General features: G+C 40.6%; 1 protein-coding gene across 2 annotated transcripts in view; it reads right to left on the bottom strand.

Moving 5' to 3' along the window:
- Positions 1-19178, bottom strand: part of SVOPL (SVOP like) — a 69875-nt gene that overhangs the window by 12335 nt on the left and 38362 nt on the right. For both annotated transcript variants that reach the window (XM_072652609.1, XM_072652608.1), the window contains 4 exons: positions 14365-14567; positions 9889-10000; positions 7599-7680; positions 4705-4794 (listed from right to left, as the gene is read on the bottom strand). In XM_072652609.1, coding sequence (XP_072508710.1) covers positions 4705-4794; positions 7599-7680; positions 9889-10000; positions 14365-14567 — 487 coding nt within the window. The remainder of the gene's footprint in view (positions 1-4704; positions 4795-7598; positions 7681-9888; positions 10001-14364; positions 14568-19178) is intronic.

Genomic DNA, 19178 nt, shown 5'->3' with positions numbered 1-19178 from the left:
GTCTCACTTCATTTCTGTCTCCAGTGGTTCTTCAGTCATGGCAGCTTCTGGCATCAGCCTCTATGTTCACTTCCCCAGCTTCTAATGACTCTCCTGCTTCTAATCAAGTCCTCCTCATATGCCACTACCCACTTAGAATTTAAGCTAAGAAACTCCAAATCCACATTTCCAAGACTCCAGTGGCTAGTACATAATGGATAAATGACCAAAGGACAATTTTCAAAAGAGAAAATTCAATCAGTCAAAAAGAATTAAGCACCTCCTCTGCACCGGGCATTCTATTAGCTGCTGAAGATACAAAGACAAAAAATGACTGTGTTCAGGTTGCTTACATACTATCAGGGTACCAAGAGGGATACAACATGGCTGTATTGTGGGTATGTAAGAGATAAGGGAGGAGTTTGCCATTTCCTTCTCCAGCTCATTATTCAGATGAGGAAACTGAGGCAAACAAGGTTAAGCAACTTGCCTAGGGTCACACAGCTTGTAAGTATCTGAGGCTGGATTTGAAGTCAGATTGGTGTTCTATCCACTGCACTACCTAGCTGCCCCCTGCCCCCATGATATAGTCCATGAACCTTCAAAATCTATCCATAGACACTTTGACAGTCCACGGAACCCAGTTTAAGAACCCCTGGACCAGATGATCTTGTAAGTTCTCTTCTAGATCAGGGCAGCTAGGTGTTACAGTGAATAGGGCACCAAGTCTGGAGACAGAACTGGAGTTCATATTTGGCCTCAGACATTTACTAGCTATATGACCCCAGGCAATTCAATCCCGAATGCCTCCAAAAAACAAATGGAGAATGAAACTTCATTGTAAGAAGTCCCTATCATTTTGGCCAGTAAGGCTAATAGTTATGGAGCATTTACTGACTATTATATGCCAGGCACTGTGCACTGGACATTCAAAGAAAGGAAGGAGACAGCCCTTGCTCTCAAGGAGATAACATGCAAACAACTATGTACAAACAACCTTAGATAGGATAAATTGGGAAAAAACATCTGGGCAGGAGATGGGGAGGGTGGGGAGCAAACACTTGGGAAATCAAAGCCCCTCTGCCCAAAAGTCTCCCGTATAATTTTCCCTTTCCATCCTCCCTTCCCCTTCTCTATCCTTCCTCTTCTGTGAGGACAAGACAGTCCAAACCTCTCTCCAAAAAGAGGAAGTCGTGTGAAGAAACGGTCTAGTCCATCACTTCCCAGGAGAGGCTAGTATATATAAGTAGATCTGTCCCAATGGGCACAATCTTGCCAGGGTTTCTGGGGGCTTTGGGAGGCTTAGAAGGATCAAGTAACTCACCCAATATTACCCAACTAGCAGTGACTGAGCCAGGAATTGAATACATCTAGTGTTCTTCCCATCATATCAGACTGCCTCACTCCACAAAGCTGCTTATTTGTCTATTAGAAGCGGTTAAACTAGGTCATGGTAAGGCATGGAACAGATATAGATATCGGTCTTAGAAGAGACTCGGGCATAAGTATCCCCAGCTAAGTCAACTCAGTTGAATTCAACAAACATTAAGCACATACTAAGTACAGTTTGAGGTAGTTAGGTGACACACTGAATAGAATGTTGGGCCTGCAGTCAAGAAGACTCATCTTCTTGAGGTTCAAATTTACTCTTGGTCACTTAACCCTGTTTGTCTCAGTTTCCTCATCTGTAAAATAAGCAGGAGAAGGACATGGCAAACCACTCCAGTATTTTTGCCAAGAAAACTCCAAATGGGGTCACAAAGAGTCTGAAATGACTGAACAATAATAACAAAGGCATAATATGGCTCTTCTGCCTGGTGCCAAGGACATAAGACATTTCCATGTCTGAAATGCCTTCCCTCTTCACTTCTTAGGATCATAGATTTAGATCTTAAGAGACTGTGGAGTCCAACACTTTCTTCCTCATTTCCCCTACTAGTAGTGCTCTCACCACTGCCCCCATTAATATTACTTGGTATATTTTGTAAAATTTGCTCTCTATGTACATGCAGCATCCCTTACATAAGTCATGAGTTCCTTGTGAGCAGCGACTGTTTTATCTTTCTATCCCTTGGTGCCTACCACGGTGTCTCATGCATAGTAGGTACCTACAGACATTTATTGAATTGTTCGATTAATGGTCATTGCTCTCAAGAGGCTTGTAATAGAATGTGGGGAAAGATGTGCATTAGTATCTATGATACCGGTGGGAAAGGAGAACAGCAAGAGAAAGCTCTAGGTAAAGTGTTGAGAGAAATTTGAGAAGGGAGGGATCGTTTTTCACTAAGGGAGTTGGGGGCAGGGAAAGGAGTCATCAGGAAAACCTTTGTGAAGGGAACACCTGAGCTGGGCCTTGAGGGAAGGGAGAGACTTCACCAGATGGAGATAGATAGGGCAGAAGTCCCTTCCAGGTAATGGGAGGCAGTGCAAGAAAAGGACAGGACAAAGCCACAGGATGGAAAATACATCAGAGGGCATAGTAAAAGGTGAGCCCTATCCCCCTTTGCTGGGATTTTACCTCCTATCACTTCATAATAACCATCATCTGATACCTTTTCAAATTCCCCTTGGCTGGGGGGTGGGTTTTTATTGCAATGCCTTTAACTTTTAACCTGTGTCCCCCACCCCCGCACCACCCATACCAGTGATTCTGGAGTGTTTAGAAGATGGATGGAGGCTGCCTAATCCAGACAGAAACACACACCCACTCTAGAACTGCCTCCCAAAAATTAGATATCCCATTATCATTTTTATATACTTTCCCAATATTAAAATTTTCAACATTCAATTTTTTTTTAGTTTTGAGTTCCAAATTCTATCCCTACCCCCCATCCCCGTTCCCTCCTCTCTCAGACAGTAAGATCTGATATAGGTTATACATGTGCAATCATGACACCTCATTATCTTAGTACTTTTTGTTATTAAGGAAGGAACCTACAAGGACAGGTCATCATTTGTCATTGAAAGGTGACTGCTCCTGGGATGACGTAACATGTCTGTGTGTTTGTAACTTTGAGGATCAGGATTGTTCCCCTGAGTTGTAAACAGGCAAATATGCCCTGCCTTGGGGTGATTCAAGCCCCCGGGATGTAGGTTTCTCAATAATAAACCATACTTCCTGTGACAGTGACACCATCTCTGACAGATCCCTCTTGGACCCTGAATCCCCCAAGGAGCTTTGCAACCTGCTCATAACAAGGGGTAGCATCACCTCTTCCATATCCCTCCCTTGGCACCCATGCATGCAGTTGGTACTAAACAGACTTTAGACTTGCGCTAGAAGAGGCCTTAGAAATTATTTGGTCCAACTCCATAATCTTACAGATGAGGAAACTGGGACTTACTAGGTAAAGCAAATTGTTGAAGGTCATGCTGCTACCACAGGCAAAAACTGAAACTTATATGATAGTGTGAGAAATAATTCATTTGGACCCCTCCTCTATTCCAATCTGTATCAATTTTATATGATTCCATAGGGTCAGTAGCTATAAGTTCTGTATATCCCAGACCTATAAACTGCAGATTGTAAGTTCACTTGCTTAATCATAGGAAGCTAACTAGAGGACCTCTACCCTTGTTTTTCCTTGTCATAGTGACCAAGCCCAGTGTGACAAAGGTGATTCAACTACATGGAAAGTCTTCCAATTTATTTTTGTACCTCTGAATCACTCTGGTTCAACACAAACAGGTGACTATCTTATGACCACCTAGTCAGTGGAAATATTCCTTGCTTCACCCAACTTGTGGATTTATTTTAGCTTATGTATCATATGTCAACCAATGGGATTCTGTATTTTACCATGCCTCTTTTGCATATTTGCGTATCAAACTCTATAAATATGTCTAGTTCTCTTTCTACTACATCCTGCTGCCTCCCTGTGTTATTGAATGACTCAACAGATGATGGTCTTACTCATCTCATCTTCGAGTAGGGGGCACAGAACTGTTTTCCCATAGGATTATGGATTTAGAGGTGGAAGGAACCTTAGAGGTTATTGAATGCAACCCTCTCCTTTTACAGATGAGGAAATGAAGACTTCTTTTTTAGTCATTTCAGTCATGTACAACTCTTCATGACCCTATTTGGGGTTTTCTTGGCAAAGATACTGGGTTGCTTTGCCATTTCCTTCTCCAGCCCATTTTACAGATTGGGAAACTGAGGCAGAGTTAAATGACTTGCCTAGGGTCACAGTCAGTGTCTATGATCAGATTTGGGGATTTGAACTCAGGAACCAAAGTCTTCCTGACTCCTGTCCCAGCACTCTATGCACTATGGCATAGAGTTGGCTGCCCCAACCATGACAGAAAAGTTAAATTACATTTCCAAGATCATGTAGCTAATAAAGTGTCTGAAGTGGGATTTAGACTCAGGTCCTTTCAAGGTTAAGTCTGGCACTTTGGCCACTAGAGTTTCTCTTCATTTAGGTGGGAGAAAAGTGACGGCTCAAGGAAATTCCTAAGCGTGGCAGAGTGGAATTTTGGATTTGGAGTCAGAAGACCTAGGTCAAAAATTTGGCTCAGCTATTTAAAATCTTTGGCCTTGGGCAAATCCTTTAGTCTCCCCAGGTCTGTTTCCTCTTCTCTAAAATGAAGAGGTTGGACTAGGTCCTTTTCAATTTTAGAACAATCTCCGGTCATGCTTCCCTTCTGAAGATTCCTAAGATCCCCATTTTTTCTCCTCCACTGCCACCTCTTTCAGGCTCACTGTTCTGGTTAGAGTCTTACCTGCGCTATAAATGGAGCCACCATCGCACCAATTCGACACAAAGCACCACTTGTTCCCATGCCCAGAGCTCGCATAGTGGTGGGATAGACCTGCAGCAGAAATTAAAAGGAAGAGAAGCCCCAACGAAGCATTAAAGACCGAGTCCTTGCCTCCGTCTCTACCTTTCCCAGTCCAGGATCTGTGCCCTTGAGATTGTGTATCGACCTGAAGGACATTGGACAGCACCATTTGGCAAAGTTATTTGAATGAGGGGAAGAATTTCAATAGTTGATTTTAAGAGCATCCATGCTGGACAGGAGATAGTCAAGAGAAGGCAGAATAAGTCTGAGGAATGGCTAATATCTGATGCTACAGGTGATAGGGAGCAACTATAGTTTGAACAGAAAAGTGAAATAGACATACTTTAGGAAAATTGATTCAGTAACTGGGGGATGTATAGAAGGGAAAGAGAGTCAAGGTAGGGAGAACAACTACAGGCTATTGCAATAGTCTAGGTAAGGAGCAGCTAGGTGGCTCAGTGGATAGAGTGCTAGCCCTGGAGTAAGGAGAGCTTGAGTTCAAATGTGGCCTCAGTCACTTACTACCTCATTGCCCCTCTCCCCCCCAAAAAGATAATGTCATTAAATAGCTTTATGAATGTCAGTTATTATAATTTTTTAAAACCACAATAGTCCACATAAGAAATGAGTTCAAGAAGTCTAGTTTGTCAGAATATCAAGTACTGGATTATGATATGAATAAGGGTGGAAAGGTTTGAGTCAAGTTGTAAAGAGCATTGAATGCCAGGGGAAAAGTTTGTGTTATTCTAGAAAAAAAGCAGGGATAATGAAAAATTTTGAGCTGAGAAGTATGGTGACCAGATTCTTAACTATACTCAGACAACTTGAGCAGCTATATAAAGAATGACTCTCAGGAACCAATAAGAAACAAGTGTAATTGTTTTTTCACAAAAGGATTCAAGTGCCTTCTTCTCCAGTCATGGAGAGAAAGCAAATAAGGAGTTTGGAGAAAACTGAAATATACACAATACTCATTTTTGGGGAGGAGTGGGGGGTTTAGGGAGGCAATTGGGGTTAAGTGAGTTGCCCCTGGTCACACAGCTAATAACTGTCTGAGGCCACATCTGAACTCAGATCCTCCCAACTTCAGCACTAGTTACTCTATCCACTGCAACACCTAACTACTCCCTCATTTTTAGGGACATACAACTTCCAGACATTTTGCAGCCACAAAAAGAAAAACAAGTTTGAAAGAAATCAAAATATACACATTACTCATTTTTTCAACTCACTAAAAAAATTGATCTAACATCTGTTAGAGGAGAAACATAAAGATGTCTTCAACATAACTAGTTTGCATGTATAATTATCCAGTTTGGGGCATTACATTTATAAATAGAGTTGAGGCAACTTCATGTCTTTTCATCTAGATTAGAGGTTAGCTGATCGCTCCCTGTCCTCCTGACTAGCTCTCAAAGGATAGGAGTAGATGACAGTCACATCAGCAAGGGTGATTGCTCTCTGTATCAACTTGCCTCTGGGAAGAACCCTAAATCCCCAAAGCCCCATTTCCTTTGTTTTTAAGCAGCTCATTGACAGCTTCCTCAGCTCTCCAGTTTTTGCCTGTTTCTCATTAATCTGCAGAAAATGGAGAGATGCCAAATTTTGACCCAACTTGTCACAAAAAGTGAAAGCATCACAAAGGAAATCTGATTAGCACATTTGTAATTGTTGCCTTGGATAAACTCTATTTTTAAAGCTAATACCCAAACTAGATAATTTTAGGAGTAAACTAGTTATGCCAAATACTTTTTAATGTTCTTACTCTAACAGATGTTAGAATGATATTTTTTGGTGAGCCTGTGAGAGTTGAACACATTTCAATCTCCTCACATTTCTTTTTTTCTCCCTCTGGCTTCAACATACCTGAAAATTGTATGTCTAAAAAATGAGTACTGCATATATTTCAATTTCCCCAAAACCTTATTTTTTCTCTCCATGGCTGCAAAATTTCTGGAAATTGGATATCTCTAGTCCAAACAGATTTCTTTCTAGCCCTTGAAACATTTGGTTTTTCTAATTTAAGTTAATTAAACCAGTTGTTAAATTTGCTGACCTATTTTCATCCAAAAGTTTTGTTCCTTTGTAAGGAATGTTGCCCCTTTAAGAAAATGTCTGAAGAATTTTTTTTTTTTAATCTACCAAGTTGGTAGAGGCACATGTCATCTATTTCCTGTTGAACTGGAAGGGGAAAACTTTCCCTTCTGTGGAACCCTTTTGCCCTCAAAGGGCAAAGCAGGAAAAAAAAAAAGTCTAATTCCTCCTGTCCCGGAAAACTCTTATTCAAGGTCTCCTTTACATGGAGGTAACTTCAGTTTGACTTTTGAACTAAAACAGGAGCCCTTAAGGTGGGCTCCAAAAACTTGAGATTTTAAAAAATACTTTGATAGCTGTGTTTCAGTATCATGTTTCCTTTATGATCCTATCTTTTTTATTTCACCCATTTAAAAATATTATTCTGAGTACATAAGATTTCACTAGACAGCCAAAGGAATTCACAGCACCCAAAGAAGGGAAGACCCCCATATCTTGAGTTTGGGTATATCCTCCTATCCTGAAGCCTGGGTGTGGAGGGGAGGTGGCATGAGCTGAATTTCTGAAAATGCATGAAGGTAAAAAATGTCCTTTCCCCACAACAATACAAAGTTAGAAATCCTTCCTGGGCATCATTTCAATGGAATGTATTTAGAAAGTCATAAAAGCTTTTCAATCTTAAAAGGAACCTCTTAGTGGAGGGTGAGGAAAAGTTGCCCATGGATGGGCACACACTTTAAATGATTTATCAAAAGCAGTTTCAATCACTTTACTCATCAGACCTCTTCAGAAAGACCAACCTCAGCGGTATAGATATAGATGGTATTGAAATTTGCTGACACCAGGGCCCTCAGCATGAAGAGGAAACCAATCAGGCCCGTGCTAGAAAAGAGAGAATGGGAGAAAAAGGATAAAACCATTATTAGCCTAGAGTCACCATTAAGGCAATAAAGAAGTATTTACAGGGCCAGCATCCATACCACCAATGTGTCTGGGTTTTGGGTGGGTTGTTTTTTTTTTTAATCAAAAATAAATGGATGCATCATTACTTGGCTAGAAGAGAAATATAAGAGTTCCACTGACCCTTTCGTTAGGTCCCCAAATATAGGATTCTGGGCCAGGACTCCCTCCATCCTTCATCCTTCAACGAGAACTTTTCCTATTCCCAAGCATTCCACTCTAGCCTAGGGCTATCCATACAGGAGTGAGGGAAAATGAAAGAGAGGTATCCCTGCTCCCCTACTTCCACTAAGTGCAGTCCTGCATAGCTTCATAGGCTTTTTAAAAAATTTAAATAATGCTACTGAGCAGAACAAGACCCTTCAAAAGGAGCTCTTGGAGCCACATAGAGGAATAGGAATAAGACATGGGATTTCCTTGATGAGGAAACTTCATCTTATCAAAGCAGGACATCACCTCTGCAAATAATGTCTTATGGAGTTGCCTAGAGCAGTTGCCCAGAATCTCTTAACTCACATTTGTAAGGGGTAAGACTTAAACCTAGGTCTTGTAGTTCCATGTAGTTCCTCTCAGGTATGCAAGCTGCCAAAATTATCCAACCTCTTCAGGTGACTTTGCCACAGCCATGCTCTGGTACTGCAAATTTAACTTGCAGATAGATTTATGGTAACCTCTCCTAAAAGGGTTCTGATTTCCCCCCCATAAATATGTAAGTACAGTGGTTTGTGCACCAACTTGAACATACTTGTTGGACACTCGCCTTTCAACTATAGAGGAGGAAGGATGGCATGTGGAGGACAGAATCACTGTTTAGAACAAACAAGCCCCCTTTCTTTTCTTCTTAATGTAGGCTAAAGATCTCATGATTTCCACATAAACACATCTTAAGTGGGCATTTTTGACCAGCCAGCAGATGCTCTGGATAATTCTTATGTGACTGCAGAGGTTCAAAGAAAACATTTCCAAACCACTACTTTAAGAGAGGCCACATGGAACGGCAGAATCGGGATGACTGGCTGACACATATTGGCTGTGTGACTCAGGAGAAGCCTTTGATTATGTGCACCCTGGCCGCTAGGACTGTATATCTTCCAGGCATCTCAAATTTAACATGTCTGAAAGGGAAGGGGTACCACCATCTTCCTGGTCACCGAGTATACAATGTCAGCACCATTCTGGGACTCCTTTCTCAAACTCACTGCATATATCCAAGTATTCCTATTTCTATCTTCCAAACATCTCTAGTATATGTAGATTTCTCTTTACTCATACAGCCACCACTGTGATGCACACCCTCCTGACCACAAACCTGAACTATCACAAAAGCCTTTTAGTTAGTCTCTGAGCCTCAAGTCTCCAGTTCATCCTTTGCTCTGTCTACTAAAGTGATTTTCCAAAAGCACAAGGTTTTCCATTTTACTGCACCCTCTACCCCCATTTAATAAACCCCACTGATTCCCTTATCTCTGGATCAAATGGAAAATCCATTGTTTGGCTTTTAAAGTCCTTCAAACCCCACCCTCCCACACCTGCCTCTTTGTCCCTGTCCCCTCTTCTTAGACTTACTCTATGATGCAACATCTCCCATGTTCACGTATTTTCACTGGCTGTCTGGAATGCTTGTCTTCCTTTACCTGTCTGTACCTCTTGGTTTTCCAATTTTCTTCAAGAATTGGTCAAATCCCGTATTCTCCAGAAACATTTCTGGGTCCCCATTTTCCTTCCCCTCCATCCTAAAAAAGTACCTTTAGAAATGACCTCCAATAATTCTCTCTCTCTCTCTCTCTCTCTCTCTCTCTCTCTCTCTCTCTCTCTCTCTCTCCTCTCCCTCTCCCTCTCCCTCTCCCTCTCCCTCTCCCTCTCCCTCTCCCTCTCCCTCTCCCTCTCCCTCTCTCCCTCTCCATATGTCTTTTCTGAACAATTTTTTTTCATGTTGTTTCTTCCATTAGAATACGAGCACCTTGAATATGGGGACTGGATTTCTTTTTTCTTTCTTCGTATCCCCAAACAGTTGCTAATCTGCATGAATAGACAGCATTTCCTCCAGGGGTGCTCCCTAACACTAATAACCATCACAGATTTGAACAACAATGAACAGTCTACTGCTCCAAACACCCCAAAGGAAGATACCTGGAAGTGCAAATATTGAGTAGCAGAAAGAACAAAGCTGTACATCCCATGGTGATGGAAAGGCTGATCCGTCTTCCCAGGAAATTGATGCCAAGAATATTCAAGGGATTTACTAAAAGAGAAGAAACACCACCAGTCCTTGGCATCTTAGAGAGCAGTTAGCACATTGCAACATTGACATGAACCATTTCTCGTCATTTCAAGATGGAAGCAACTTGATTCAATGAATGTCGCTTCCTTGGTTCTGCCGGAAGCCCTTTGTTTCTGTGAGACACAGGTGGAAGTCTACTGCATAGATAATAAATATTAAGTCATAGTCCAAATGGCTTAGTTTAAGTCACCCCTCCTGTGAGGGGACAGGATCACCTTCAGTCAGAAAGTTAAATCTCTATTGGTTCTCCCCTGAGCAGCCTGGTAATTGAAGGGCCCACCTTGGAGTCAGCAGGACCGCTTCTGGTTAAGGACACATCACCTCATCTCTTCATGCCCCAGGAAGGAGCCTCTTAAATCTCAATTGCAGCTGCACTGATCATCGCCTCGTGGAGGAAGCTAGAAGCACGCAAACTCCTTGAGAGTAGGGATTACTTTCTTTTATTTTGCTAATTCCCCTAGCACATATTGCCAAGTAATCTCTTAATATTTTTTTTTACCCTATGTGAGGCTTCTAGACTACCCAGTGGATAGAACACTAGACCTAGACTCAGGAAGACTTGAATTCAAATTTTACCTCAGGCATTTATAAGTTATATGATACTAGATGTGTCACTTAACCTCTGTCTGACTCCATTTTCTCATTTGGAAAATGTGAGTAAAAATAGCACCTACCTCTCAGGATTGTTGTTCCTAAGTGAGATAAAATAAAATAAACTTTATAAAATATCTTTGCAAACCTTGTAGCATACAAAAATCCCATTATTATTAACTTGTTGATTGAAAATAAAAGAAAAAAACCAAAGCATAAAGTTTCCATACCAAAAACTTCTTATAATGATTTTGATCACCAATCCGCATTTTCTCTCCCCAATAAAAACAAAATATACAAATATTCATCTCTCCTAGTCATCCTTATTTGAGGCACTAAATTCCCATAGTTTCAGAAAGTCTTGAGCTGACATTTCCCTGGCTCAGAGAATTGTCCCAAACCACTGTTTCCTGATCACCCTTGGATGTTACAAATCAGTTCTGGCAGGAATTGGGGAGGAAAGGAGAAAGTTACAGGCTAGAGAGGAAGGGATCACCAGGAGCTGGGGGATGAGGGAAGGAAGTGGAAGTGGCAAAGAAAAGGAGGAAAGATAAGAAGCAGGGCCAGTGATCTCCGGAGAAGTGGAGCAGAACACGGAGACACTGAGAGGGAAGGATGCCAAATGACCTCATGCATGCTGGAAGATTCACATGTGCAGTCATAAACACAAAGGGACAGAGAAATACAACTGCTTCATCAACAGAGAGCTACCCACATACAGACAGGCTGTTTTAGTCCTGTCTGACTTTTCATAATCTCATTTGGGGTTTCCTTGGCAGATATACTAGAGTGGTTTGCCATTTCTTCTCTAGTAAATTAAGGCAAAGAGAGGTTAAGTGACTTGCCCAGGGTCACATATTAAGAGTCTGAGACTGGATTTGAACTCAGGTCTTCCTGACTGTAGGGCTAGCTTTTTATCCACTGAGCCACCTAGCTGCCTCCTGTGCAAACAGGGGTCAAGTGACTTGCCCTATACATTCCCTTAATTCTCAATCACCCCCAAGAAGAGGCAGCCCCCAAATGTACCTTCAAATTGCTCAAGAAGAAGCAATGTAGTAGTGTAGTGGAAAGAGCATTGGCTCTGGTGGACCTTTGTTCAGATTCTGCCTGTCACTGTTACCTTAGGCAAGTCACTGAACCATTCTTGCCTCAGATCATCCGTGACCCAAAACCTTCTCTCCTACCCCTTCCCCCAACACACACACGGACACAAAGGCATCACAGAACATTGACAACACACTGAATCACAGTCCTACTATTTGTAGGCACTCACATTAGCTAACTTATCACTTTCTCTTGCTTTGACACATGCTCTATCTTCCACCCACTCAAATTCTGCTCTCAATATACTCTATCACAAACACCCAGGGGCCAGCTACCACATTGTGTACTTCACTGATTACTAGCAGCTGAAGAATGTCCTGAAGCTCTATTTTAGGTACGTGTGTGATGGATAGAGGGAGAGTGGGAAAGAGGAGAGAGGGAGAGAGAGAGCAGAAAAGGAAGGAAAAGGGGGGAAGAAAAGGGGAAGAGAGAGAAAGAGAGAGAAAAAGGGAGAAGAAGGAGAAAGGAAGGAAGGAAGGGTGGAGGAAGAGAGGAAGAGGAAAGGGGAGAAAGGACAGAGGGAGGGAGAAATTGGAAGAGAAAAGGTAGAGGAAGGAGAGAGGGGAGGGATATGAGAGAGGGAGAGAGAGAAGAAGGAAGTGGGGGGGAAGAGAGAGAGCCCATGAGCACAAAGAGAGGGAGAGAGAAAGCAAGGGGAAGGGGAAAGAGAGAAGAGAGCTATCCATAACAGTCTGCCTTCCAAGCTGAATCTCCCAAGTCTAGAATCTTTGCTGAATTCCTCATTTAACAGAAGAACATGAAAAGCTTTTGAATTTAGACTTTGCTAATATATGATGGTGATAGTTCACCCCCCAAAAAATAGTTTAGGAAGTATTTAGGATAGTCCTTGATAAACAGTTGGAAATAAATTCCCTTTTTTGAAATTTCAGTCTATCAAAGTCCAACCTAGGTTCACTTGTTTCTCCTCTATCCCAAGTGATTCCTTCACTGTACCTTTAACTTGTGGATCAAATAATGGCCAACAAAGATCATATGAACATAGATTTAGAGTTTTAAGGGAGCTTAGATATCACTGAGTCCGATCCTCTCATTTTAAAGAAGGTGACTTGATCACAGTCACACAGTGTGTTTTGGAGGTGGAATTCAAATCAACATCTTCCAACTTGGCCCAGCATCCATTACATTGAGCTGTCTACCAGCAATACTTTTACCTCAATAGCACTTAAAATTCTACTGGTGGAAACTCTCATTTCCATTTAATTCCTTCAATTTATCTTTAGTTACTCTAATAAAGTCTCAGCCTAATGCTTCATCAGAGCATGAAGGTGACATTGGGTTTTCCAAGGTTAAAGTACAGTCTTTGGTAGGTCCTGCCTTCCAAATTAGAGAAGATTATACATAGATCCAGTGCTGGACCTCAGAGATCACTTAGTTCATCCCCTTCATTTTATAAATGAGAAAACTAAACCCAGGGAGGTGATTTTTTCTCAAAGTCAAATAGGTATGCATCAAAGTCAGCATTTGAACTCATGTCCTCTGGCTCCAATCAGTGTTTTTTCCACTGTATTACATTGCCTCCAATGACCAACTAACCATGTCATGGCTATGTGTCCATCATCCTATAATCAACCTAGCTGAATCTGGAGACATTCACATGACATCAGAATAATAATGACGATTATGGAGGCTACTTCAGCTCACAGAGACCATCTTCTCATCTAAGGCATGGACGAGCTATGACCTGGATCAGCAGAGGGAAGAGGGCCTACACCAAAGAACACATTTCTCTTTCAAAGTACTGAAAAAAAGCAGCTTTCATTTACAACAGATAGTAGTTTAAAAGCTTCTTGATGTCATTGGTGTGGAAAACTCCGTTCACAAATGCAAGTTAGTGAAAGTTAGTTTTTAATTAAATTAAATTTTTTTAAATTTAAATTAAATTTAAAATTTTTGACATTTTTTTTCAAATTCATTACCTGATGAGAAGCATAGCACAATAGAGTGGTAGCTATGGAGTCAGGAGACCCAGTTTCAAATTCCACCTCATATACTTACTACCTGTGTGACCTTGGACCAATTAACTTAATGACTCATAGCCTCAGTCTCTTCAGGGGGCTGTTCTAGGTGGCTTCTGAGGTCTCTTCTCTACTGCACATCTATGATCATAGATTAAGCACAGATGTCAGGTCCATGTTCCAAAGCTTTTTCAGCTGGATGAGACTTAGCAGAGCTTGTGTTCTGTGGGCAAAGCTGTCACGAACCCATCTATGGGTTCTTGAATGAGCATGAGGATGATGACCACTAAATGCCTGTAAGAGTGCAAAGCACTTTCCATACATCCTCACAACAATAGGTGCTTACCCAGGATGGGAGAACGAATTCAAACTCAAGTTGACTTGATTACAAGCCCTAAGTAGGGTGCCACCTAACTGCCTCAACTGGCCAACATCAAAGGATGTTTATATTTCTTTAAAATTGAGATTTTGTTAAACTGCCATTGCTGTCTTCCTACTGTCCTGAATTGGGAAAGTCTGACCATCCCCAAGAGGATGATGGGGTCAGCTCTGTTGGGCAGGAGATTCGCTACCACTCAAGTTCTCGCCTTGTTTTAAGAACCTTAAAGGCTGCTCCGCCACATACGCGCGTTAGACACAGCTGAGACTCCTTACAGGCGATCTCTCCCAGCGTGCTGATGATCATGGTCTTGTAGTCCGAGGGAGCAAACAGGTGACAATGACAAGGGCTCTTGCTTTCCTCCGACTCCTCGCTCAGCACCATCTGGGTCTCAGCTTGGGAGCCACAAACCAAGTCTCGCTCCAGTAACTCGGCACTGGCCAGGATGACCCCGTAGTACGCAAAAGAGATCCCAAGCCTGAAAACGCAGGGAATGAGGACAAGCGTCAAGATTTGGAAACTTCCTTCCCCTCTAAGGCTAGGATGGGGGTAATAATACATTTTTTAGAGGGAAATGAATTAGCCACATGAAAAACTTGTGCCTGTCTATATCAGAGGTGGGGGCATGTAGGAATTCCCTATTTTCATCAATTAAGTATCAAAGGAAGATTAATTAATATAATCTTATATTATTAATTATTTATTTCATAATTATTTGTTATTTTTATTTATATTTCATATTTATATTTCAATAAATATTTTATTTATTATTTCATTTCATTTATAATAATTTATTATAAAATTATAATAATTTATAAATATTAACTAATATAATCTTAATATAAGATCATTATTATAATGGGAAAAGAATTAAATTCAGAGTCAAAGAAGAACCTTAATTAGTCATTTTTACACCCACTGAAAATAGTTATCCCTTTCATATCTCGACTTACCCCATCACAGTTTCAGTATATTACAGGTCAGTATGAGAAATAAAATGGAAATTTGGGGGGATTTTTGCAGAAGCTGAAGATGATAAAGGCCAGCAGATGACACACAAAAGGTTTAGAAACTCAGAAATGCATAAAATATATGTATAGTATTGTTAGACTATTAACATATTTTATCTTTTAATACCACAGTAATTCAGACTTCATCTCAGGTACAAAAGGCAAGGGCCAAACATTTTTATGTTGATTTTCCCAGTTGCAGGGCACTGTGCCCCTAATCCCCATGATATGGAAGGGATAACTGTACCATGAAACCCACCTTTGAATCAACTTTGTAACCTGTGATGTGAAAACAATACAAGAAGTAATTAAAACAAATGCAGTTGAAAGAGTGAATCCATTATAAGAATTCCCAGATGGGTGTTATTAATAGTGCACTGCAGACTGACAGGTTACTATTTTAAATAACTATTCTTGCTAACTAGCTTGTCTCTGAAGTACATGTGTTTAATTTTTTTTCTCTCTCTGAATTTCGATACTCGAGATCAGTACTGTCAAACTCAAATCAAAACAAATCAACCATACATAAGAATCCCTACAGTTTGCATAATGACTTAGAAAATCATATATTTATATTATCAATGTTTTATTGTATTTTTATTCATTTTATTAAATAGTTCCCACTTATATTTTAATCTGGGTGCTCTGTGAGTCATTGGGGATAGCATGTTTGATACCTCTACCCTAAGTCAAGGCTCCTAGTTTCAATTCTGAGTCAAATAACCTGGATTCAAATTCTAGTTCTGCTGCTTATTAGCTATATGACTTTGAGCAAGTCACTTTCTACTGTCTGGACCTCAGGTCTATGGGTCATCTCATCAGCTCCCATGAATTCCATCATCATTTCAAATGTAATATATATTCAGCCCTAACTTCTCCCCAACCTCTAGTCCTACACATCCAACTGTCTATTTAAGACACCTCTAACAGACATCTCTTAAACTCAATATGTTCAAAACATCCATTCAAAATCCTTCCCCACAAATCCTCCCCTTTTTCTAATTTCCATGTTAAAATCATCCCTTCCACATTGAGGGGGGCTAAGAGCATGTTACCTCCCAATCTGGAAAATTTTGGCCCTCCCTTCCTACCAGAGAAGAAGTCCAAATTTTTTTTTTCTTTATGGGGTGTTGATGTTACACAATATTTTACATATATTTTATGCACTTCTGAGTTTCTAAACTTTTTGTGTGTCATCTTCCGGTCTTTGTATGTCTCCTGCAGCTTCCTCAAAACTCTCCCCAAATTCCCATTTAATTTCTTATGCCGACCCTTGATATACCAAAACCACAACAGGAAAAGTCAAGATATGGAAGGAATAACTGTACTATTTTCCTAGCTACCTAGTTGTCACAACCTAGTTTTCATCCTGGATTTCTCACTCTCTCTTACTTCCCAAATCCTGTTCATTCCATATCTTTTATATGCCCCCATCTCTTCTCTGACATTGCCATCACTCTCACATAGGCTTCATGCCTAGACTACTACAATAGCACTTTGGTCGATCTCTCTGTCTACTACTCTAGTATCTCCCTAGCTAGCAAAGTGATCTTCCTAAATCAAAATCAAGTCTGACCCATGTGTCTGTCTGGCTTGCACACACACGCACACACACACACACACACACACACACACACACACACTCCATAAATTCCAGTAGCTCCCTATCACCTTCAGGATCAAATATAAAATCCTCTCTTTGGTGACATCCTGGCCCAATTATTTTATATAACACCTTCCCAGTCTTCTTACATCTTGTTCTCCTCCACATATTCTGAGATCTGGTGACACTGGCCTCTATGCTTTTCTTCACACGTGACATTCCATCTCCAATTTGATGCCTTTCCACCTGTCCCCTAGGCCTGGAAATCTCTCTCTACGGATCTCTGCCTCTTGGCTTCCATGACTCCTTTCAATTTCCAGATAAGATTCCACCTTCTATAATAAGCCCTTCTCAACCCTCCTTAATGCTAGTGTCTTCCTTCAGATCAGCTTCAGAGTATCACACACACACACACACACATACACACACACACACACACACACACACACATTTGTACATAATTGTTTGCATGCCATCTTCTCAATTCAATATGAGCTCCATGAAAGCAGGGACTGTTTTTGCCTTTCTTTGTCTCCCCAATGCTTAGCAGTGTCCGACACATTGTAGGAGCTTAATAAATGCCAGCTGACTGACCAATTCCAGTCATTCTTCTCAATGGGAAAGCTTTACTGGCCATTATGCTGTCTTATGGGGCCAAGTTGCTTGCTTGCCCCATGTTCAGACTCCCTTTTTTCCAGGTCATACACCCCCCTCTGATGACACCCTTTACATGCTTCTCTTATATAGCTTTTGGTGGATCATACATTGAAACCTACTCATATTCAAGGATAAGAACAAGAAAAGAACATTTATTGAATTAAGTTACTATGAATAACCAATTACATCTGAAAGAGATAGGCAAAATTACTCATCCAGGGTTTAGAAACAATGTATCATAAAGTAAGTTCTCTGTTGTCTGTCACCCTACCCAAAATAATCCTCTATTACTCAGAGATTTTCTTCAATTTGTGTCAATAGTTGAGAAAACTGTACCTAAAATAGAACACAGCTAAATATAGTCACTGTCCAAAGTGCTGAAAAGGCCACAAGAGGGCAATATTTCTCCATGTGAGCCTCCTGCCGTCCCTGACACCATTTTCTATGTCGCAGAGCAAGAAATGTTTATTTTTCCTCAGCAGCAACTGAGGAAAAGATACCTCTTTATTTTACAGATGAAGAAACTAAAGCCTAAAGAAATAAAGTGATTTACCCAAGGTCATTAGGGAAGAATATCTTTATCACTTTGTAGAATACATTTTAGTCAATGTTTCACATTAAAAAAAAAATCAAATCCAGAGTTCTCTCACCAAATACCAGGAGTATTATACAATGACATGATTGCTTAGCATACAGGAATTGTACATTTGGACACAAATGTAAGAACAAACGCACTGATTTTTAAAAATAAAGAAAATAATTTTTTAGGAGTTCCAGTTCAAAACTGGAACCTGTAACTGACATTTGAGGGACATGGTATGATGTAGCAGGAAGAATTCTGGATTTGGAGTCAGATGACTTAGGTTTGAATCATGGTCACCTGTGTGACTTTGGGCATATCAAAGAATGAGTTTCCTCATCCATAAAACAATGGGTTTTTATTAGATGACCTCTACATTCCCTTCAAAATCTCTATCCATGATCCAATGATCCTATACTATAAGTAAAGCCCTTCTATGAAGTTATAGAAGAATTTAAGATGAGAGTACATTTTAGGCAACTAGGTGGCATAGTGGACAGACTGCTGGGCCTGGAGTGGAGAATATTCCTGAGTTCACATCTGGTCTCAGATACTTACTAGCTGTGTGACTCTGGGCAAGTCACTTAATCCTGTTTGCCTCACTTTCCTCATCTCTAAAATAACCTGGAGAAGGAAATGGTAAACCAATCCAGTATCCCTGCCAAGAAAACCCCAAATAGGGTTATAAAGAGTCAGATATGGCTGAACAACAACAAAAGTACATTGGGTATAATAGGCAATTAATAATACATGTTTGTTGAATTAGAATCATGGTTCTATGATATGTGTTATCACACATATGTGATATATGTACATGTATACATATAAAACTAAAAAATAGTATTTACTTAACTAGAACTAGCCATATTAGATAATAGAGAATGTACTGTGGTGACATTTCTATTTTAATAGAATTCGCCTTATCAGATTTGACCTGTAGGCTAAGGAAGGAGCAGCCTAAATAAGTAAGCCTGGCTCCTGAAAAAGCACATCAACAATGCTGGAAAGGTTCCATGCCAGACCACACCTATTCATGAAGTCATTCTCCTGAAATAATGGGGCTAGGGTAATTGCCAAGTTCCCTTGTTTGGGATCACTGTTAGTCCTAACTTGGGGTCAATCATCAGGAGCCCTGTAGTAACATGGGTAGCTATTAGAAATAGTCACCATGGTGAGTTTTCAATCAGCCGTGGCTTATTCAATTTTAGATGATAATCACACGCCCTATATCCAGCATAC

This window comes from Notamacropus eugenii, chromosome 3 (assembly GCF_028372415.1).
Source record: "Notamacropus eugenii isolate mMacEug1 chromosome 3, mMacEug1.pri_v2, whole genome shotgun sequence".
NCBI lineage: Eukaryota > Metazoa > Chordata > Mammalia > Diprotodontia > Macropodidae > Notamacropus > Notamacropus eugenii.
Note: the sequence above shows the minus strand (reverse complement) of the source record. Positions and strands in the feature narration are given on the sequence as shown.